Below are 24533 nucleotides of genomic sequence, written 5' to 3'. Positions count from 1 at the left end.
GGGGAATGCCTTTGCTATGAAGGATATATGAAGGATCCAGTGCACAAGCATCTCTGTATTCGAAACGAATGGGGCACAAACCAGGGGTAAGTGAAGCAACTGCAAGCCGGCCAAATCCCAAGACATCCCCCACACTTTCAGATGTGGTATGACATGAGACAACAGCACAGCTAGGAATTGAGCCAAAGAATGGTTATATTCTGAGCAGCAGCTCAGTAAAATGAGAAAAAAATGACACTGTGCATTTCCATATTTATCCTGTCTTAGTGACGTTCATATCAACTTTTCTCCATTTACAAGTCAAGAGATGATGTCTCTGACTCGCAGCCATGCAGACTCCAGCTGGGATCTGAAAACCAAGCTGTCCCTCTTCCTCTTTTCCACACTGTCACCAATTCTGAGGATTCCACAGATATTCTTTAGCCCATGATTTTATTGGAAGCACACAAGGCTTAGCAGTCTCCGGCTTGATTCTCCCAGGTTATGATTGGCACCTGGAGAATGACAGGAGTAGAAACTTGTTTTCACTAGGATTGTCAGCGAAGGGTGATTTGAAAAGATATGGGAAACAAGTAATGTCTTTTGAGTTAGGAGGTATCATTATTTGGGATATGTGTGAATGTGTATGTATGTGCATGTGTGTACATGTTTGTGCATATGTGTGAGAGAGGAGAGGGAGAGAGAGAGAGAGAGAGAGAGAGAGAGAGAGAGAGAGAGAGAGAGAGAGAGAGAGAGAGAGAGAGAGAGAGAGAGAGAGAGAAATCCCTAGTTTCAACTTCATTATATGTCCTCTTTTTCTCCCCTTCAGACAAATGCTTGGGATGATATTACATTACTATCTGTATTCCTTTTAAAAGACATTTTTCAATTTTGCTTTCACTATGGCCCACTTTCCCATCTTGATGTTTGTGTTTTGTACAATGCCTGGTGGATTGTTGGGTGAATCAATAAATGCTAAATAATCATAACAATCAATGGAACAGAGAAACCTAGAAAGAAATCAAACCCAAAGGCATCTTGAGGTGATTGATTGGGCTGCAAATTAGTTATGGGCTTGCTGCCTGACAAGATGGTAAAAGAAACCAATGTAATTCCCCACAGTAAGGTCTGTGGAATCAGCCCTGAGGTCAAAGATTGGCCCCCTCTATCAGATTCCAGTGAGATGAAACCTAGAATATTGAAAATGGTTCAGAGCCCCTCAAAGCCATACATATGTAGACAAATGGGTAAGAGTTTGGAGAACAGCAATAAATGTGATTGAGGATCTCAAGGGATTGATTTATTATGAAGGAAGAAAAGAACTTGACTCTCAGAAGTTGGCCAACTGATGACTAAGTTAGGGCATGCCAGATGGATGCAGCTATTTGAAGAAACGAACATTCCAGAAAGAGGAACTGTTGAGAATGAAGACTAGGATTGTCTAAAGTTAGGATAAGGAAAACTGAGACACAGGTCAGCATATTTTTTCACCTGGAAGTGGGCATGGGTCTTTTCTCAAGAAGCTAAAATAAAGCCTTGCTCAGTTTCAGTAATGCCAATAACTGACATTTTTCTGGCCCTCTTCAGTTTACATAGCTATTTCTACATCATCTCATTTGAGCCTCAGAATTAGCCTGTGAGATGGCTGCTACGGATTCCATTTCACAGTAGACAATGAGGGAAATGAAATCACTTTTTCAATGTCCAAATACAATTCCATCTTCTATAGTCAGGGTCCCCTCTAAATTCCAATTTTTTCCACATTTAACTACTTATTTATTCAAAATATAGTTTTCTTTGCATATATTTTAATGCATATTGTCTCCCCATTAGATTGTAAGCTCCTCAAGGGCAGGGATGATCTTTGTCTCTTTTTATATCCCCGGATATTTGTATGGTGCCTGGAACATAGTAGGTGCTTAATAATAAATGTTTATTGAATTGAACTGAAGAGGGGCTTTTTGACCCCAAATCCAGGATTCTTTCTCCTATGCTAGGCTGCCTCTCTTCAACTTCCCAGGTTTTCCCATTCTTATATGTAAACAAAACCCACTTGCATAATTCAGACAAATAACACACATTTATATAGTGCTTGACAAGCCAGAATAAAGTTTTTCATGTTCATTATCTCTCTCTTTTGATCCTCAGAATAACCTTATGACTTAGCGACATAATCTTATTTCACAGAGGAGGAAACAGTCAGAGAGAGCTTTAGTAACTTACTGAGGGGTCATCCAGCTGGGTAATGTCTGAAGAAGTCTTCCTAACCCTAAGGACAGAGCTATAGCTGCTGTCTTTCAGCCTCTAGAAAAGGCTGGTGAAACTCTGTAAACACCAACTCCGTAGCTTTGTTACTTCAAGATTGGATGAAGGACAGTCAAGGAAAGGCACCAAGTTAGATAGTTGCCACTCTCTAATGGAGAGCTGTTTGTCCTATGTTGAAAAAAGGCTGACTAAAGCTCTTTTAAATTTCTTTTCTCTTTTTCTTGGTCCCATCTGGTCTATCATTTGAATTTCTTCCATTGAGTGGATTATCTTCTTTCTGAGTTTCTCAGCTTGATGGTAACTGAGAGTGGAGAAACAATATGATGTGGATTGTTGAAACAATTTTCTAGATCATTTGGGCCCAAAACTGCATTGCTAAGTAAAACAGAAGAGGAAAAAAAGGAACTTTTTTTCCCCTTTGACAAGAATCATCTAGACTGACTCACCATATTGAGTGCAGGTTGAAGATATTAGAAGTAGCTGGCAGTTTTGGAGTATTCCAGTTTGCATATTGCTTCATTTGTTTATCTCAGTAAACTTTACAATAATCTTGTTAAAGTAGATAATCCAAATTATTATTATCTGCATTTATAGTAGGGAGAATTGAAAATCAAAGAAGTTTAATTATTAAAGCACAATAACAAGGCTACAATAAGAGGATTGTCATTGTAGAGGTAGAAAGATCTAAGTTTTAAAGGTCATCTAGTCCAACTCTCATTTTATATCATTTTATGTTTTAATTTATATATAATAAAAGACAGTTCCTGTTCTCAAGGATATTGCATTCTAAAGGGAGGTGGGGGCAGCTAGGTAGCATAATGGATAGAGTCCTAGACCTGAAGACAGGAAGATCTGGGCTCAAATCCAACCTCAGACACTTCCTAATTGTGTGACCTTGGGCAAGTCATTTAACCCCCATTGCTTAGCCCTTACCGCTATTCTGCCTTGGAACCAATACATCGTACTGATTCTAAGATGGAAGGTAAGGATTAAAAAAAGAAAAGAACTGATACTCAGAACATAAAGGTTTTAGGGAAAAAAAACAATCCAATGGGGAGACCATAAAGCAAACAAATATATATATATATATATATATATATATGTCTATATAAAAATAAAGATATGTACATTTATATTTATATATGAAACATAAGGAGGAAATAATTAAAAGAGGGGAAGCACTAGACTGGGATAAAAGGTGCAGAGAAGTAGAGCTTTACTCAAATTCACCCAGATCAGAAACAATAGAGGCTGGATTTGAATCCATTATGTCTTCAAATTCAGTGCTCTTTTCCTAACACTTGTCACTCTGTCTTCAAAGAAAAAGCATGTTAGGATGAGCCTGAGACAGTGGGCTAATTGTTTAACCCCCTTGCATTTTCCCTTGCTGATATATGGACAGTCCTAAGATTGAGCCCAGTGCCTGGAGGGATATAGTAGAGGACCTAGAGTTGGTGTCTTCTAAATTGAGCCAGGGTAAAGCACTGAATTGCAAGTTGACAGGAACATTAGCCCCAGGAAACAGACAAAATACCTTATCTGTCATTTCCATCTCTAATTTCCATGATTCTCTGATCATCACTGTCTATGAGGTCTCATTTTGGACACTAATAACATAATGGAATGACTGCTAAGAGAAGGAAAAAAATGTGAATCCCACTAGCATAATGGAAACAGGAGCGATAAGTTACACGAGTTTATGAAAAACAAAAACCCAAAACCAATAATAATAATAAATGTGCCAGACAAACTTGACTACAGTGTTTCCTCATAACATAACAATATGAACGAAAAGGGAGCGAGCAATACATCTTGATTTAATTCAAGGATCTCACGCCCTGTTTCTTTAAATGGATCCCAAGAAATTAATCAAAATTTGTCTGAATGTGAAATCTGTCACCCGAATTGAAAATAGGTTAATGGATTGCCCACTAATGATATTGGGGCATTATGGAAAATCAATGGTAGGTCTAGTTTTCCCAAACATCTTATTTAATGAAGTATGAGGTGGTGGTAAGAACCACATGTTTGCATTTCTTCTGCAATGAACTTGCAAATGTCAAAGAAATAAGATGTTCTTTCAAAAGATATTAGCTCCTAGAAATTCAAAAGAGAAGACTGGAGATTGAGAATGGTAAGAGCCTCCACAAGTAAGTTAATGGAACCACCTATTTGAAAAAAAAGAAAATAGAAGTCCAGAAAAGTTAAGTGGTATGCCCATGGGTACTTGACTGACAAGTGGCAGAACCAAGATTCAACATGGTCACAATAACTAATATTTGTGTAGAGCTTTAGAGGGAAGGGAATAAACATTTATAAAACACCTACTTGAATACCAGACCCTTCTAAGTGCTTTAGGAGCATTATCTGATTTCATCCTTATCACAGTCCTATGAAGTAGATGCTATTATTATCTCTATTTTACAGTTGAGGAAAATGAAGTAGACAAAGGTCAAGTGACTTGCTCTGGGTCTCATAGTAAGTATCTGAGGTTTGATTTGAATTCTGGCTCTAGACTCAGAACTGTGCCCCCCTAGTGGCAAAGCACTTCACTTGATTATCCAAAGAAGTATGAGCTAGATGCTATTTTATAGAAGAGGGTGAAACTCTTGAGGACTTTGGGTGACTGAGCCAGAATTTGAACTTGTGTCTTTCTGACCAAATCAGGGGCTCTCTCCTATGTACCATTTTGTTAAATGATTCAAACCTGGATTGTCTGATGCCAGATCCATTCTTATTTTTGCAAAATTATACTGACTTCTTAGATTAGCAAAAATTAACCACAGTTAAATGAAAGTGTGCTTGGAAAGATCAGTTATTGTGTCTGGATAAAAACATATCTAAACTGCATTGGGGTTTGGTTAGGGAAGAAAACTGGTAAAGGCAGTGGCAGTGGCAGAGCTAGGAGGCGGCAAGTGGCACAGGAGATGAAGTGCTTGGACTGGAATCAGGAAGACACCTTCATGAGTTCAAATTTGGTCTTAGAAACTTACTAACTGTATGACTGGGCAAATCATTTTACCCAGTTGGGAAGGGACCTCAGAGAGCTTCCTCTCTGTCCCACTTTTGTTGCACAGTAAACTGGCACACAAGAACATTTGGGTAAATTAATTAATTTTGGTAGAAAAAGTTGCATAGCAGCTTTTCAATCCCTTTCTCTAAATTCCCTTTCAGATTCTTTCTTTATCCATATATTCTCATTTATTTCCCCTCTTATGTTTTAATGATTGATATCTATTGTTTTTTCTTGGCATCATTTCATAAAATTCTTTCCAAATTTCTAGATTCCTCATACATGTTGATTTTATTGAAAATACTACATATTTTTAAAAAATTCTTACCTTCCACCTTAGAGTCAATACTATGTATTGGTTTCAAGGCAGAAGACAGGGAAGAGTTAGGCAATTAGAGTTGTCACTTGCCCTGGGTCACATGGCTAGAAAGTGCCAATGACTAGATTTGAACCCAGGACCTCCTGTCTCTAGCCCTGGCTCTTAATCCACTGAGACATCTAGCTGCCCCAACAATTTGTTTTTAATCATCACTTTGTTCTTGGGCATTTAAACTGCTTCAAGATTATTTAACTACATCCAAAGTGACTATGAAAATCTTTCAAGAGAGTTTTTTTGGTCATTATTCTCAATAATTAAGCATTATTGTTAGTAAAATAATGTTTAGGATGTTTAGAAATATATTCCTGTCCTTAGTTGATATCAAAACAATAAATAATGCTTTTTGGAACATGCTCCCACAATCCTTTAGTCGAAAAAGTTCTTTGGCTGGATGAGCCATTGGTTCAATGTAATGTGGCAATGATTATGTTTTACTAGTGTATCCTGATTGTGTTCAGCTTTAAACACTGGTAACTCTGGAGACCCTTCTGATGTTTATAGTGAACATTTCTTGAATGAAATGACCACAAATAACTGAAAACTCTCAAAGAAGAATAATCGGAATGAATAAAGTGGGAAGAAAGAAGCATTGAATTATGTGAAAACATCAGAGGAGATGAAGGAGAGGATTGGGGTACACAAAGCATGCCTTTGGTCTATTTGGAACATTGGGGCATTATCAGGCTAGAATTTTTTGTTGTGAATGCTGTTAGACGAATGTACTTGTGGGCCTCATATGTATGTATAATCAAGGTTAGAGTGTGAGCAGATTAATCAATCAATAAACAAGTATTTGTTAAGTGTTTATTATATCCCAAGAAACTTGCTAAGTATTGGGGATACAAAGACAAAGAAGGAAATAATACCAACCCTCAAGTTACATTCTGTCCAGTGAAACAGCATGTTTCTTATGCATGAAACCATATACAATATAAACTTAGGTGAATACGTCTATTTTTAAAATTCTGAAACTTACAAAGGAGAGGGGAAAAACAAATGCATTTCCTCCTGGTGAAATATTATTTAGGCTATTTAGAAGAGTGAGGAGCCAAAGTGATGGGCAAAATCAGAAGATGGAGAGAACTGAAAAATAACCACTACTTGAGAGAAGATGACTTGTTCAGTCCTAGAAGGTGTCCATGGGAGGATTCTTGTCAAATATCAGTATAACTGGTACAGTAGATAGAATGGTGATTTGATGTGAGGAAGCCTTGAGTGTGAATCCTGCTTTAGATATTTACTAAGTATGTGACCATTGATAAATCATGTAATCTTTGCTTGCCTCAATATTCCCCTGTGTAAAAGGTTCATAATGATAGTATCTATGCCTGGGGTTCTTGTGAGGATCAAGTGATAATATTCATAGAATACTTCTTTAAACTTTAAATCGCTATATAATGTTAGATAATGATGATGATAGTGGTGGTGGTGGTGGTGATGATTAGTTCTATGCTTCTGGGAAAGTGGCAGCAAAGGAGCAAAGTGAAGAAGCCTCCTATCCACATAGATCTGTGACATTTTCTCCATTCTGATTCAATATAACCTTCCTATTCTGGGCTCTCACTGTTCTATTGTTCTCACCACCTCCTACTTCCACCAAGAACAATATATGGGTGATCTTCACACATTTGATCCTTGAACAAACCAACTGTTTTCTTTTTCTTCCAAAGAGTCAGGACCACAGCTTTTCTCAACCTGCCCCTACTTCTCCTTATGGCTTGCCCAGAATGGATCAAAAATAGGGATGGAATTGGATTTTGTCTCGCCTGGCAGATAGCATCATTGGTTTTCATGAAGAGACCTCAGGCAGAAGAGCTGACTCACGCCCCCCCAGTGGTGAAGTGTGCCAACTTCTGCTTTCTGGAGATTGGCAGAGATCACTTTTAACTTCTGTCTAAGCTTCTAAGGCTCATTTTCACTTATTCCAAGTATCTACAACTGAAAAAAAAAAGGTGATCACCAGCTATTTGGATGTCCATATTGGGGACTAGCTCTAGCTCCAAACCATCATTAAAGTGATAGCCAGAAGGCTGGGGCAAGAACTTGGCAATGAAATACCAAGTTCTTTGGCCAAAGATTTCTATCCCTGGCCAGAGTTCACTACTTAAATACATAACTTATACTTCTGCTTAAGCATTATATTCCATCACCTGAGCTCTCTCCATCATCTCTCCTTCTTGTCCTGTTTTCCATATAACTCATTGCCCCTTTTCCACCCTTCTCCAAGTCCTTCAGACAGGATCTGCTAGACAGCCAGCTGGCTACTCCATTATCTCAGGACACTTTCCCGCCTCCAGGCTCAGACTGCATTTTCCATGCTCAGCTATTGTCATTGCAATTCTACCTGCAAATGAGATTATCTTCCCATTAGTCCTTTTCTCTCTCCCCATCCCTCCCTCCTTTCCCTCTTAAATCTCTCTCTCTCTCTCTCTCTCTCTCTCTCTCTCTCTCTCTCTCTCTCTCTCTCTCTCTCTCTCTCATTCTCTCTCTCTCTCCCCTTTCTTAAAAAACTACACTGATTTTCATATGTGTTTTCTTATAATTTGCTCAGGTTTTTTATTCCCATTTCTTCCATCCTCCTTTTTTCTTTCTTCTCCTCATGAGTGTCTGTTCTCTTTCCTCAAGAGCTGAACAAAGTCTGGCTTTTCTTTGGCCTAGATCTGGAATCTGAAGGGAGGAAAAGTTTCCCCAGTCCTTTCCCTCTTTGGTTCCTCCACATACAGGCAGATGTTGGGATACAACTGTTCAGAGTATGAAGGAGCAGGACTCAAACGTTTTCTAAATGGATCTGAAGGGGCCTGAGTTAATAAGATCTTTGTTGGTCTCTTCCTCCCTCTGACAATATTTCCACCACATTCTGAATGATTTTCTTATATACATTAGGATATAGAATCTCCTTCAAATGTGAGCTCCTTGAGCACAGGGTCTGTTTTGTCTTTGCTTTTTCTTTGTATCCTGAAAGCTTAGCACAAAACCTAGCACATAATAATTGCTAAATAAACTCTTATTGATCAATTGCTTGATGCTTTTAAATGAAATCCTGAGTGTCTAGAATTTGCCTTTCACCTTGACTCCCTTTGACAAAGTGATTTGGGTTCATAGTACCTTCGTGGTTATACTCTTCCCTCTTGATTCACAGATGATATATATTATTATCTCAATATTACTCTTAAGAAAACTAAGATTCAGAGATAAAACGGTTCTTCCTTGGTCATACAAATAATAAGGGTCATAGTAGAATTTGAAATCAGAGCTTCTGGGAAATTCAAATTCTAACACTTTTCCCATCACACTCCATTGCCTTGTTGAGGTTGCTTCTTAGGTTTCTGGGTTCACTCCTGGAAACTTGAAATAGACATGAGCATTCAAAATGCCTGAGTCCCAACGAATACCTTCTGTTCCCCAAAGTGTCTCCTACTTTTCAGCTTAATATAGCACAGGCCTGATTCTTTCCCAGGTGAATCTCTAATAGTCTTTCTATTTTTCTGAAGCAATATCTGGATATAAGATGGCTGATTAAATAGGGTAAAGGTGAGAAGACAACGGAGTAAATAATTTTTATATAGTAAATTTATATTAAATATAAATTTATATGTAATAAAATAAAGGGCTTTAATTTTTGAAAAGAACTTTACATATATTATCTCATACTCACCTGTGAGATAGATGCTAGTATGATTCCCATTTTACAGATGAGAAAACTGATACTGAGATGTTAAATAACTTTCCTAGGATCACACAGCTAATGAGGGCTTGAGGTAGGATTTGATCTTAGATCATTCTGACTTCAAATTCAGTACTATCTCCATTATTACACATAGGTCTTAAAGAAATAAATAGGAGGAAGGGGGAACTCTAGTTTACGAGGACAAAGTTTCAGATTCACTCATACTATCTCCTTTACAATTTTCTGCCTTCCTTAGGGATGCAATGACCACTCAGAATTCTTCTTTACCTCTCCCCCATTTCTTAATAATCATCCTTTTCCCCATTAATCAACCCACATCTAAATAAATCAGAAATTGTAGTTGACCAAGTGGAGATGTTTTATATTTTATGTACCATGGACTATCATGAATAATAGCAAAAAGTGACTTATTTTAAATAATGAGGGGTGCCATTTTTTGCCATTAAGACTAGTGGATTTTTTAAAAAGACCTCAATTTGTTCTTACATCTTCAAATGAAGAAAACAATAGAATTGCAGTAATGCAAAATTTTTAAAGACCTCACTGTTAGGAAGTCCAAACTACACCCAAAAAGAAATTTCCTCTACAGTATTCTTGATAAGTGTTCAAGGAACTTCTTGACATCCTTCTTCAAATAGGCAACAAGTAGTCATGTAAAACCCATTCAGGTATTCTGAAGTATCTCATGCTACTACTTTTGGATCATTCTAAATTAATAGCCTTTATTAATACACCTTGTAATCTTACTATATTTTGTGGCTTCCATGTTATACTATTGATTCTCCTGTTATTTACAAGCCACAAAAAAATTATATCAAGAAAATACTTTATTTTACCTGAACTGAATCCCTCTCCTTCTGTACATGTAGAATTAATTGACAACTTTACATTCCTATGTATTAAATTGTATTTTAATTCAAATCAGTGTATTAACCTTTTGAGATCTTTGGTACCTGATTATCATGCAACAGTCAGCTTCTGTGTCATACTCAAATTTGATTAACATGCCATCAATGTCTTTATCCAAGTTATTGATAAACAATATTTGCACAAAACCGAGGTAAGGGTGGGTCCAACTCAGTCCTCTTCAGAATTTTAGGCCATGTTTTCTACCTGTTTCTACCTGTTTTCTGAACTCTTTTTGCTCTCCCTCATTGTCATACCTACTACCCCAAGGCTCTATAATAGATAATTTTCTTTTTTTCTCCATGTTCCCTCATTTGCTGTTTTCATCAGATTAGTTTCCATTTGTTTAATTATCATCTTTGTAGATGATTCCCCACTCTAAATAGCTAATCCTTCTCCCTTTGTAGAGCTCTAGTCCTAGAGCATTTCAACGCCCTAGTGAACATCCCAAAGGGTCCTGTAGGCATATCAACCTTGACAAGCAAAACACAGATCTCATTTTCTCCCCAAATCTTAAGAGGATCAAAGCTTTTAATCTTCTTTCCAGTTTCTCCTTATTTTCAAGACTATTTCTATCCTTTCCATCAACCAGGTTCACAAACTGAGTATCATCATCAACTATTCATTCTCTTTCACCAAAGGACCAATCCACCCTCAAATCTTGTTTCTATTTTCATAACTTCTCTCCTATCTGTGCTCTTCTCTCCACTCACACAGCCAACACCCAAATTTAGACCTTTATCATTCCTCATCTGTACTTTTGCAGAAGATTCCAAATTGATCTCCCTCTCTTTCCACCATTATCCAGACAGCTGCCAAAGTGATTTCCCTACAGGATAGGGAAGACCATTGTTACCTTCCCAAATCCATGAACTTTACTGTTTTTTTTTTTTATTATTTTCTAGAGCAGCTATAAAGCCTTCTGTTTGCAATTTAAAACTCTGTAAATTGGTTCCTGGCTAGCCAAGTGGCTCAATGGATAAAGGGCTTCATGAGTTCAAATCCAACATCACTCTTGCTTGCTGTGTGACTGGGCAAGTAACAATGCCATTTGTCTCAGTTTTATCATCTGTAAAATGAACTGGAAAAGGAAATGACAAATCACTCTGATAGCTTTGCCAAGAAAACCCCAAATGGGGTCATGAAGAGTAGGACATGACAAACAACTGAAAACAAAAACTTGTCTCCTTTCTACCTTTGAAGTCTTCTTATATTTTACCTCCCTCTACAATACTCTACAATCCCACTACACTCTATTTGAAATTCCTTGCACAGGATTCTCCATCTCCCATCTTTGTATCCTCATATTGGCTGCTCTCCATGCCAGGAATGCTTTCTATTTCTTTATTTCCAACTCCTAATATCTCTGGCTTACCTCCTCCCAGTTTTCCCCTTAAGCTTTCCACTCTAAGATTACCTCCCTTCTACTCTGTATATATTTTAATGCACTTATTTATTTAAATATTACCTCTGTCAGAACATATATGGGGAATAATTAGTTATTCTCTTTCTTTGTATCTCCAAAAGTTAGCACTGACATCAGCATATAATGAATTCTTGTTGATTGACTTATTGTCATGATATGCATTAATTATTACAATATTTTCCTTGCTTAACTATTTCAATTATGATTATGCAAATGTCACTACCTCCTACATTACCCATCATTTCTATTTTGGAAGCCAGTTTTCTAGTCATCTATGGAGAATAATGGTTTCAAAACCATTCTTTCCTTTACTTTTTAAAGAATATATTTCCCATTAAAATATTTTAAAAGCTATTCAACTTGTACCATGAAGAGAGTTCCAGTATGTGTCTGAGTATTTTAAGACTCCTATCATCAACCACTATGAACAATTCCTACATTTTTTTAAAAAATCTTATCCATTTCCTTCTTTGACCCATAGTCCAGAGTATAGTTCCATCACAGCAATGCTTATCCCTTTCCCTCCACTGAATCTCAAATGCTCCTCACATTTCTTTAGGTTTGTGAATTTCCTCACATGAATTTATCTTGTATCTAGTGATTTTCCTACATTTCTCCCCCCCCTCCCCAATATATGCCTTCTGTCTCTTCTTGGGTAGTATTTCCTACAAGTTACTTAACCTCTCCACCCTATTTTTATTTTGCCTTTGTTATACATGCTGTACCTAATGATATCTGGCATGGCAGACAAATGAATACAGATTTCTCATTTACTCTCGGTTTTATGTCTAGTATTTTAAGATTCATCATAAATACTTTGATGCATCTATAGTCTCATCATTGTAAGAACTCTCTTGAATGCAACTTATTCATGCCTTTCCTGGGACTTCAGAAAGAACTTAATTCCAATCTGGCCTTACACATTAATATCTAAAGGCCCTGGGCAAATTACTTAACCTCTGTCTGTTTCCTTAACTATAAAATAGAAATAATAAAATGAGATATATATTTTTAAAAAGTTCTTATTAAAGTGTCTGAAACATAACAGGTACCATATAAATGCTTATTCCTTCCTTTCCCCCCTTTAGCAGTCCTCCAAGGTGAGGAAGGAATTCCTCCAATATTAATTCCTCTAGATTTCTCATTGCATTCCATGGATGCCAATGGTGCATATAGGTTGTCCATTGATTATATTTTGCTCTTACTACATGACCAACTCAACTTTTCTGGTTGTGCATATATTAAATATTGTCCTTTACCTGACTTCTTTTGCCCAATTCTAAACTGTTTCCCTCATACTAAGCACTTTAAAAAACATACATGGGACTGAAATTGAATTCCATTTTAAAAACTAATGCCCTATATTCTGGATGGACTTTTCAAAATGTATTTGAACCTATTAATATTTGTCACCTGGAATGTTTATTCACTCTCCATATTTCTACAGTTAACAAAAGAATCATAGGATTTGAAAGAGCAATGAGTAAACTGCCTAATGTAGCCCTTCATTCTGCCTTTGGAGAGCACAACTCTCAGAATCTCCAGAAGAAGCAGTTATCTACATTTTGCCTAAAATTTTATAGAAAAACGCTCCCAAATTTCCATTAGGTATACACTACAACATCGCAAATACCATTAGGAATTCTTCTTAATGGTTTCTCCTCTTGTCTTGACCTCAGGGAAAAAAAGGATACTCATCATTAATCATACAGGTCATATATTTCTCTTGTGAATGCCAGAACAATTCTATACAATAAAATAGATGTCCCAAACATATTTAACTCAATAAGCATTTATTTAGGGCCTAGAAGGTGCAAGAATAATGAAAGGCTTGTTCCACAATGTGCTTAGTCTGATACCCTTCCACTGCGAATATCTACTGACTGAACAACATAGAATAGAAAGAGTAGAAAAGCACTTAGATAATTTAAGCTAACTCTTAAAGAAGAAATGCTTTCCACTGCATCTCTGATGGAACTTCAAGGACTCTTGGTGCCTGAATACTTTCGGGGATGGAAAGCTCACTAATGTGTTCCATTGCTGAACATCTCTGACTGTTAAAAAGTTTCTTGTTTCTATTGGGCTGCACTATGCATTCCTATAACTTCTAGCTACCAACCTTAACTCTGATTTGTGTTCTACCATAGAACCCTTTCATTTGTTCATTCCATATTTTTTTTTAAAATCCTACTGCATGTAAAGCACTAGAATACTAAGAAAAAATAAATGAGATAAGTAAGATGTTACCCCTATCTTCAAGTTGCTTTCAATAAATTTAGGACCTTTTGTATATGACAGTACTTCAAGCATTTATGACTAATATAAGTCTTCTTTGTTCTTGGTTAATTTTTATAAGCATTCCTTATACTGTATGGTTTTGAGATGTTTCAAAATCTTGGTTGCCCTTATATGAACATACCTAGAATAGAATAAAATCATATTAATTCTGCCTAAGATTGGATTAGCTTTTTTAGCAGCTGCATCATATTGTTGGCTCATACTGTACTTATGATCAAATCAAATCCTCAAGGTCTTTTCCTCCCCCATTTGTACTTGAACAATTCATATTTTAACTCAAATGTAGGACTTTAGATGCATATTGCAATCAAAAATCAATTAAAAGGCATTTATGAAGTATTCATTTTACACCAATATATACCTGTGCATGTATAGAGAGATAGATAGATATATAGATTGATGGATAGCAATAGATATATACAGAAGTTTAAATTTCTCTTTCTTCTTTCATCACTCCCCCATACATTGAGAAGACAAGAAATATATCTATTATACATATGATATAGTTCCACATTAGTATGTTGAAAAAATACATTATGACTACCATTTTAGCATAGTCAGCTTCATTCAAGCCTTTCAAAGGTCATTTAGTGTATGTGATTACTCTGGTGTATGTCATCTGAAAAATCTGCAAGCATACTTCTGTATCACAACACAGTCAGAGTTAGTCTCCTGAGGCACATTGCCTCCTTTAAAACTGTCCTAAGACCTCTAATTTGAATTTTTTAAGTACTATTGTTGAAACTACTATTATCCAGCCCACATTATATATTTTTCTAATCTCATTCATAAATATATTATAAAACATTTAGTCAATGTCTTGATGAAATTAAGATGTGGCATATAATATTTCACTGATTTACTAACTTACTACCCCTGTCTTTAAAAGGGGTGGGGGAGGGAAATGACAGTTCTCATTATTTATATTTAGTGAACCAATGTTGGCTTTTAGTGATCACCATTTGACTTTTCCATTTTTTTCCTCTTTCTGAAGCCCAGAAGTCATGATACAGATAGTGAAACTTGTGAGTGAAACTGTTGAGAAAGTTATTCTAGTTCTTCCAGTGTCTATGTCCTCTCCCTTTGTGTCCTTTACACATGTCGTTCTGTTCCAAATTATCTGGAATGTAATCCTACACAGAGCTCTGGTATAAAAACCTGCTATTGTGCAGTACCATAAAAATAGACTGATGTAAAGATGATGGAGAGAAATTTCCTTTAATTATTATGATGATCTGGTTTTTGGCCCCAGAATAAAAATATAGGGTCATAACTTAAATGTTTTCTTCTAGTTAAAATTCTACAATCCAATTAGACTTCATAGAATCACAGGATTTCTTTAGAAAGGTATCTCAGATATTATCTCTTACACAATGGATCAAAGACCCCAACTCTCCCCTCCACACACACATACATGTCAAGTGATCATCTAGATTTTGCTTATAGACTCCCAGTGAGAGATAACCTACTAGGCAGTATAGTGGGTAGGCAGGCTTAACTTGGAGTCAGGATAATTTGATTTTACCTTCTGCCTCAGACACTTAATAGTGTATGATTCTGGGCAGGTGTCTTAACTGTTTTGTCTTAGTTTCTTCACCTGTAAAATGGGGACAATTAGAATATAAATGGTTCTCGCTTTACATAAGTGGACATTTCTGTAGACCTCTATGAAACTATTTTTTTTAAAATTTAGAATATTTTTCTATGGTTACAGGATTCATGGGTTTTCCCACCCCTCTTCCCTCCCCACTCCTGGCACCAACAAGCAATTCCACTGTGTTATACATGTATTACTTGTTCAAAACTTATTTCCATGTTATTCATATTTTTAGTAGAATGATCTTTTAACATCAAAACCCTATTTATATTCCCATCAAACCATGTGATCGATCATAAGTTTTTCTTCTGCATTTCTATTCTCACAGTTCTTTCTTTGGATGTGGATGAGTCCTTTCTCATAAGTTCCTCTGGATTGTTCCGGACCATTGCATTGCTGCTAGTAGTAAAGTCCATCATATTCTATTGTGCCACAGAATATCAGTCTCTGTGTATAATGTTCTGGCTCTGTTCTTTTCACTCTGCATCAGTTCTTGAAGGTTGTTCCAGTTCACATGGAATTTCTCCAGTTCATCCTTCCTTTCAGCATAATTGTATTCCATCACCAATAGATAATACAACTTATTCAGCCATTCCCCAATTGAAGGGCACCCCATCATTTTCTAATTATTTTTTGCCACCACAAAGAGCGCGACTATAAATATTTTTGTACATGTCTTTTTTCTTATTATCTCTTTGGGGTACAAACCCAACAGTGGTATGACTGGATCAAAGGGCAGACAGTCTTTTAAAGCCCTTTGGGCATAATTCCAAATTACCCTCCAGAATGGTTGGATTAATTCACAACTCCACCAGCAATACATTAGTGTCCCAATTTTACCTATGTACATGTAATCTGATTTTGCCCCTCTCCACCCACTTAGCCTATATAACAAGGACATGCACAAAACAAAACCTTTATGCAAGTCATAAACTGTACTAAAATCCAGACATGTTAAATATTGTAGCCATGATAATAAACAAAATTATGATAAAGAAAAATAAAATTAAAGGTGAAATATGCATAGTACTGTATGTTAAAATTAACAAAGACGTATAGCATGTTGCATTGCCCTTTCCCCACTCACTACACCTACCCTTTATTACTAGTGGTTGACTGTGCAGCTTTGTTTAATAAATCTATTGAGAAATATTTGGATGGTGGATCTTTTTTTTCCTCATATATCTGATGATAGAAAGTAATACTATCCTCGACTAGTCTTTGAACTTTTAAAATCTTGATGCATTTTGGATCCATCTTTTCAATACAAGGGAAAAAAAGCCTCAAATGATGAAATGTTTTGCCAGCTATTTCATTGTGAATCTTTTTGGTTCAACCTTGAGTTCTCTAGCTTTCCTTTATTCTCCTGCAGTCTTTTCAGCTAGTAGCTCAATCACATCCTCATTCCACAGTTCTTCATGAGACTCAATCACCTCCTCCACATCATTCTCATCCATTTCTAGCTCCAATTCTTGTGCTAAATTCACAATGTTGTTGCTCACTTCTTTCATCTTTGTCAAATCCACAAAGAAGGCATACATTTTTTTCTTCTAACTCTCTTCATACATGTCTCTGTTACATCTTCCCCTGCCTTAGAAATGCTCTGGATTGGATGATAAATGTTATAGAACTTCCAAAAATCTCTCAGTGTCAAGTCCTTAGCTGTATCCAAAGTTACAATATATGGGGAACAAGTAGTGAGTAAATAATATGCCTTGAAATTAATGATCATTCCCTGATCCATAGGTTGCAATGATGAGGCAGTGTTAGGGGAAAGGTAGATCACATTTATATTTTCATTAAAATCATCCAGATGGGTAGGGGAACCAGGGCCATTGTCCAAAATAAGAAGAATCTTGAAAAGCATATCATTATCATGATGAAACTTCTCATCTGGAATGAAGCAGTCCATAAACCATTGTTCAAAGATGATAAAGGTTATGTATGCCTTAGGGTTAGCAAAATAATGTGCAGGTAGTGTTGCTTCTAATTCCTTTCAGTGCCCTGGGATTCTCTGAGTGGTGCACAAGAGCAGGTTTTAATTTGCAAGTCCCAGATGCATTCCCTCCAAGCAGAAAAGTAACTCTATTTTTCCAAGCTTTATTCCCCGGCATAAGTTTTTTTACTTCACTGAGATGTAAGTTCAAGATGGCTTTCTTTGATAAAAGAGGCTGGTTTTTGTCTACATTAAAGATTTGCTCTGGCAAATAGGGACATTCATCTACTATTTTTTGCAGGAACTCTGGGAACTTCTTTGCTGCTTCATTGCCTGCACTAGCAGCCTCTCTTGATATTTACACATTATGAAATTCTACACAATTTTTAAATCATGCAAACCAATCACTGATTACTGTAAATACCTATGATCTTTTCATAGTATTTATCTTTAAATATTCAGAGGCTGTGAGCCTTGGTTTGAATTGTCATTAAGCTTTTTTCCCCCTTTTTTTTTTAACCACCTTCTTCCTTAGTATCAATTCTAAGACAGAAAAGTAGTAAGGGCTAGGCAATGGGGGTTACATTACTTATCCGAGGTCACACAGCTAGAATGTGTCTAAGGCCAAATTTAAACCCAGGACCTCCTGCCTCCAGACCTTGCATTCTATCCTCAGTGCTACTTAGCTGTCTATCATCAAGTTTAAAGGAATATTCTTCTGAGTCTTGTCTTGAAACCACAAAGCTAGTAGTCTCCCCATCTCTAGAATAATGCCATCTCTTTGTTTTGACAAATAAGTTGACTTCATATTAGCACTGCCTTTTGTGTGCTTCTTTATCTAGACAACTTCCTTCACTATAGTATTCCAAGTCAACACTGCAAGATTTAAGTTCATGTTCTATCAACAATTTTTGTCTTCCACATTTTCTAATTATTTTTCTTTTCATTTCTGAGTCCACTGGCTCACACTTAGAAGATGGTTCACTTTTTCTCTCGAGAGCATGTTTGCTTTCAGTCTTGATGAAAATAAAAGAATCACTATTGAACATAGTGAGAGGCACATTTTCGCTCTGTTTCTGCAGACATGCAAGAACTCAGAAATTCTACTCAGCTTCTTTTCTTCATTTATACTGCCCACATTATATAGAATCTTATCATACAGCATCTTTGCATGAGGAATTTTTGTCATTATTTTTGGAATGTGCATTTCTTTCAGAATTCTTTAGGTAAAGTTAAAATTGCATAATGCAAATTTACATAAAATGAGAACTGTCTGTAGCACCTACCTTGTAAGTTTTTTGTAAGGATCAAATGAGATAACACCTGTAAAGCACTTTTCAAATCTTAAAGCACTACATAAAGGCTAGCTATTATTATTAAAATAACCTGACAAGGCAGCCAATTTCATTCTGAAGATGTAATTGTTATAGGAAATTTTCCTTAAATCAAGCCTATATTTTCCTTTATGAAACTTCCACTTGTTGTTCCTTGTTCTACAGTCTGGGGTTAAAAAGAACTATTTTAATCCTCCTACCATGTAATAGTCTTTTAAATATTTGAAGATGACTATCCTGCTATTTCTCCAGCCCTCCTCCCACTCTCCATCCTTCTCTTCTCATGGCTAAACATCTCCAGTTCCTTCAACTGGTCTCCTTATGATATAATCATAAGTTTCTTTGCTATCCCAATTGATCTCTTCTGGATGCTCTCCATTTTATCAATGCCCACCCAGTCTTAACACAATACTCCAGATGTGATCTGACCAGCGAGTCATCAATTAGCCAATAAATATTTACTAAATGTCATGAAATGCTGGGCATACAAAGAATGAAGAAAGAGAGTTTCTGATTTCAATAAACCTATATTCTGATGGAGGTGACAGCACACAAGAGGAGGCTAAAAGGAAAAGGAAGGAAGGTACCCCAAGAAGGCAGGTTGGACCAGTCCAGAGAAGTACAACATGATAGAGAATGAAAGGATGGCTAGCCTGGTTGTCTTCTCTATATGGAGGTTCAGGGACAAGCTCTCTACCCTTCTGTCCAAGGAAGGGCTGGTACTGAGTCCTAGAGAACTTTCACCTCCTCAGTGCTAAGGTTTCATTAATATTCTTGGTCAGTTTCATGCCCCTGCTGACTCATATTTGTATTCACTTAAATATCCCCTTCAGATGAGCTACAGTCTAACTACATCAGGTACTTGTGGAGCTGAATTTCTTTTAACCCAAGTATATGACTTTATATTTATCCCTATCAAATTTCATGTTATTCAAATCAACCCAGTGTCTGAGCCTTTCAGCATCTTTTTGATCTTATGTATCAGTATGTTGATTGTCTCTCCAGGTTTTGTCATCTCTAGTTTGGCAAACATAGCATTGATGCTTTCACTCAAGATATCTGTAAAACAATAAATAACACAGGACCAAACACAGATCTCTGGGGCACTGTACTGAGGACCTATTCCATGCTGATATAGAATCATTTATTCTGTCTCTGGCCATTCAACCATTTTTAAATCTATCTGTATCATTGCCTCACCTACATCTCCATTTTTCCATTGGAAAATCATAAAACAATTGCTCAGATGTGAGCCAAAAGGTAGGTAAGCTGTATCTTCTGGTTGCCCTGACCTAGTACTGTGAGGCAATGAAATCAGTAAAAATTCTAAGTACACATAATGTTTGGAAGGGACCTCTAACTAACTACTTTGTTAAATTTTTTTGAGTAGATTTCAATAGATTGATGGGGTGTGTGTCTCACCATTGTTGTTATTGTTCATGGGTCCCTCTCACCCCGGGAATTTTTGACACCTATCTACTACTCTTCCCCTGAAGACAAGGACTCTGTTCAATGGAAGATTCATCACTGTCAGGTTCAGAAAGAGCCCAAATTCCTCAGCTCCTCTTGGCTTCCCATCTTCCCTCAAATTCTTAGTCTTATTTTATTGAACTTTCAGTGAAGAAAATAGAATAAACTCATTCATACTCAGGTGTTATTAGCTTAATAATATGTTACCTTCCCGGGGAGGTATTTCCATTTTAAACAAAGATTCTGACAGGGGCACTACTTAATGGAAAGGTATAAAGTATTTAGTGATCTATAATCAGCTGTGAGGGAGATACTTGGGGGAGGAGAGCTGTTCCCAGTCTGGGGAGCTCTGCATACCCCTAAAGGCCAAGCACCATTAGGCTGACCCAATGACAGTGCTATGACGTATAATTCTCCAGTTGGTCCTGAATTTGCCAGGGGAATGGGAGAATTAACTGTGTTTCTTAAACAGGTAGAAGCTTGTCTTTGAAAGCTTTGCTTACCCCTTGGATGTTCACCTCTTTTTTTCTAACCCTGTGCCTTCCCCTCAATTCTCAACCTGTATCTCTTACACAGTCTTTTGTTTGGGGAAGAAGTAGGGTATAATATAACAGTTCTCAGTCTCACTGCTTTATTTTTAAAATTGAGCCCTTCCAGCAGAATGGGCAGCTGAGATCCACTTGTTCTAATAGCCCACAAAGGCAGCTGAAGCAGATACTGGGGAGTACTTAGAGTTTGGTCAGACGTCAAAGATCCCATGGTCACCCACTGCCTCCCAGGTCATTGCCAGTTGTCCTGACTTGTCCTGCCCCTGGAAAAGATTGTTAAGTGGAAAGGGATTCTAAAATATAACAGGAAAACATGGAAAATCTAAGATTTTATCACCATAAGAAATTCCCAGTGTGGGAATGGTTGTAACCCATCTATGATTTGATTCAAGTTTTCATACTTTTCCCCCCTTCTTGCCACAGTATACTTTTTTAAAACACTTACCTTCTATCTTAAAATTGATACTAAGTATTGGTCCCAAGTCAGAAGAGCAGTGAGGGCTAGGTAATAGGAGTTAAGTGACTTGCTCAGGGTCACACAACTGGGAAGTTTCTCTGGCCAAATTTGAACCCAGGACTTTTCATGTCCAAGTCTCTATCCTCTGAGTTACCCAGCTGCCTCTATGCCACAGTATTCTTTACTATGAGAAATTGTGGTACACTGAATGTTTAAGTTGGCAATTTTGAGAGAGTTGAGCAATTCACTTTCCATTCAATAGAACTAGCTATTTCTTGAATTCTTTGTGTGATATATTTTGAGGTTCATGTGTATGAATAGATAAATTGTGGTTTTAAAAAATTATATCCTTTCCCTGTTAAATATTCTGAGTAAGTAAATTTATATTAAAATAATTTGTAATTTTTTATCTGCAATAACATAACATCCAGTATTACATGGTCTTTGATAACCCCCTCCCACTGACTCAATTGTTAAGACCTAGGTAGCTTGGTACCTAAGGCATGAAGATAATTTAAATCGCTTGTTTCTAGGTCTTTTCTATTAAAAATATACTGCTTTTATATAGAAAATCCTTTATAAATTTGAGCCACCACTACTTCTCTTCCCACTGTTATTTGGTAGCATAATGGGCAGAGCATCAGGCTTGGAGACAGGGTTGAAATCTAGGCTTAGACACTTATTAACAAGTTACTTTATTCTGTCTTCCTCAGTCTCCTCATATGTAAAATGGGGATAATAATAGCATCTATCTCACTGAGTGAGGATCAAATGAGATGATAATTGTAAAGTACTTAGGAACAATGTCTGGCACATAGTAAATGCCTTATAAATGTTAGCTATTCTTATTCTCTCAAGTAGTTATCAATTTATTCCAGTTTATAAAGTCTAAAGGCATTATCTCTCCCAGAAATAAATTTACACATGAATGAGTAACCCTAGAAAAGAAAATTGTCAGTTTTCACCTGAGTAATCAGAGTGGGGTGGGGTGGGGGTGATGGCACCGAAATTTATTCTTAGCCATGTCCTGGGGCCCTTCAAGTCCTAATCGTATAGTGTTTATCTTTTTCTATTGGTAAAGCTAATTAGAAAGGGTAGCAGAGTAGACAGAGGATTAATCTTGAAATCAGTGAGACAAGGGTTCAAATCTTACCTTTGAAAAGTACTAGCTATATGAACCTCAACAAGTTTCTGTGCTTCTCAATTACCCTGATGACTCTGCAAGTGTGTAAGCCACAGATGGGTTGTAGACATTTATCTATGAAGTAAGTATCCACACAAGGAGTTCCTTGTAGCAGCAAAATATCAAGTCCAGGAACCTCTCCCTTCTCCCTCCCTCACCCATTGGTTGGCTCTGCCTGGCCTTGACCATGCCCTTTAAACTTGTTTCCTTTTCACAACTAACATCAAAGCTACCAGACTTTTGTAGACTCTTTCAATATTGTGCTCTTCAAAGGCAATGTTTCTCTCTTTCCTCTCTCTCCATCTTGCCACCCCCTATCCCATGGTCAACTTCCCATGAGGGCAGAGGAAGGTATATGTTGGACACACTAAGCTAAGCTTCAGTTATCTTGTCTAATTACACTGCAGTCAGATTTTCCACAGCAGCCCCAAACGTGGCAGGATGCCCTCTTTGAAGGCATTAGTCTTCACAGCAGGGAAGGCACATCATCAAAGACTCTGTTTCCCAGCAACCCCTGCTGGGCTTGGATGTGCCAGAGAATTGAAAAGATGGGGGGAAAGGAAGGGGGTAGGGGAGGGAGAGAGAGAGAGAGAGAGAGAGAGAGAGAGAGAGAGAGAGAGAGAGAGAGAGAGAGAGAGGGAGAGAAAGAGAGAGAGAGCAAAGCTGGGGTGCATTTAGTTTGCTATTTTTTCCTCTGGCCCTGAGCTAAGATTCCTTTGAACTCAGGCTTGGGGAGAAGGATGCTGATGTTATCTCTAAACCTCTCCTCATCCTTTCATTTTAAAACCAATTTAGCAATTAAACTTGCTGTGTGACAGTGGCAGCAATGCAGAATGTGGGCCGTGCCTGGCTAAGTTGTGATTTGATGATCTAAAGAGGTCTGTGGGTGGGAGAAAGGATATGTGAAAGAAATTGGTCTTTGAGGAATTCCCTGGTGGGACTCTATTTGTTAGTTATTCTGAGTGAATCTGTTGTGAGCCAGGATATACCAAAGGATGCAGAGAATCTGGTTCCTCAAGATGCCTAGAGACAGTAACAGATGAGATAAAATTCAACAAAAGCCTCTTTCTTATTAAGAGCCATATTGCCTCCTTGGAATGGCCTTTAGACTTCATGACCAAGAAATCATTATAAGTCAGTGTGTGTTGATGTGACCATCATCAAAAGAAACTAACTAGGCAGCACAGAGACTTCTCTGTGCTGAAGAGAGCCAGAGGGAGTATTATATAGACCTGGGGCAGCAGGACATAGCTCAAGAAAGAAATGAACCATAGTATAGTGAGCACTCAGCTGAAAAGTTCCCATTTGGCTCTAAAAACTTTTTATCACTGTTCTCCTTTGGGCTTTAGTTTCTCCATCCAGAGAATGACTGTCCACGTTCTTATAATAAAATTTAAGAAAACACATAGAATTAATTTCTGGATGATATGATGATCTCCTTCTTAATGCCACAGAGTTGAAATTAAATTGCTATAATAAACTCCTGCCTTATAGATTGGAAAATCAGGACCCCCCAAATTTAAAATGATAGATCAATAGATCTGAAATTTAAACCCAGAAATCTCTCTTTGCAAATCACTTTTTAAAGTATTTGTTGAGTTCCTGTTTGACATAAATTATCATATATGTATACCCAGAAATATTATGTTTGTTACCTGGAAAAAATAAGCTTCCAAACATGTTTGAGTTACTACATGAAAAACCTTCTATGCAATTCTAATAGAAAAAAAGTAGCATCTTAGAAACGACCTCTTCTATTTGGCTTTATAAGTATCTTGATTCATAGAAGATTCACCAAAAATAACTAACAAAGAGTATCCCACTAGGGAGTTTCTCAAGGATCCAGTTTCTTATACCCTCCCTGATTTAATCTTGTGTGTTGTCCCTTAGATATTTTTCAAAGGATCAGAAATCTTTGCTGAGAACTTTAGAAATCTTTTAAACTAAAAATATTTTGAGTTGGGGAGAAACTCCAAGATCACTGAATCCACCCTCTTCTTGTTGGAAACATTTCTGGCAGGTATTCATTCAACTAAATATCTACCTCCCCATAG

General features: G+C 37.0%; 1 protein-coding gene across 4 annotated transcripts in view; it reads left to right on the top strand.

The window, feature by feature from the left end:
• Positions 1-24533, top strand: part of ASTN1 (astrotactin 1) — a 505111-nt gene that overhangs the window by 274641 nt on the left and 205937 nt on the right. For all 4 annotated transcript variants that reach the window (XM_007480837.3, XM_056815583.1, XM_001373628.5 and 1 more), the window contains exon 8: positions 2-86. In XM_007480837.3, the coding sequence (XP_007480899.1) occupies positions 2-86 (85 nt within the window). The remainder of the gene's footprint in view (position 1; positions 87-24533) is intronic.

The sequence above is a fragment of the Monodelphis domestica genome, chromosome 2 (assembly GCF_027887165.1).
Source record: "Monodelphis domestica isolate mMonDom1 chromosome 2, mMonDom1.pri, whole genome shotgun sequence".
NCBI lineage: Eukaryota > Metazoa > Chordata > Mammalia > Didelphimorphia > Didelphidae > Monodelphis > Monodelphis domestica.
This window is presented reverse-complemented; position numbering and strand designations above follow the sequence as displayed.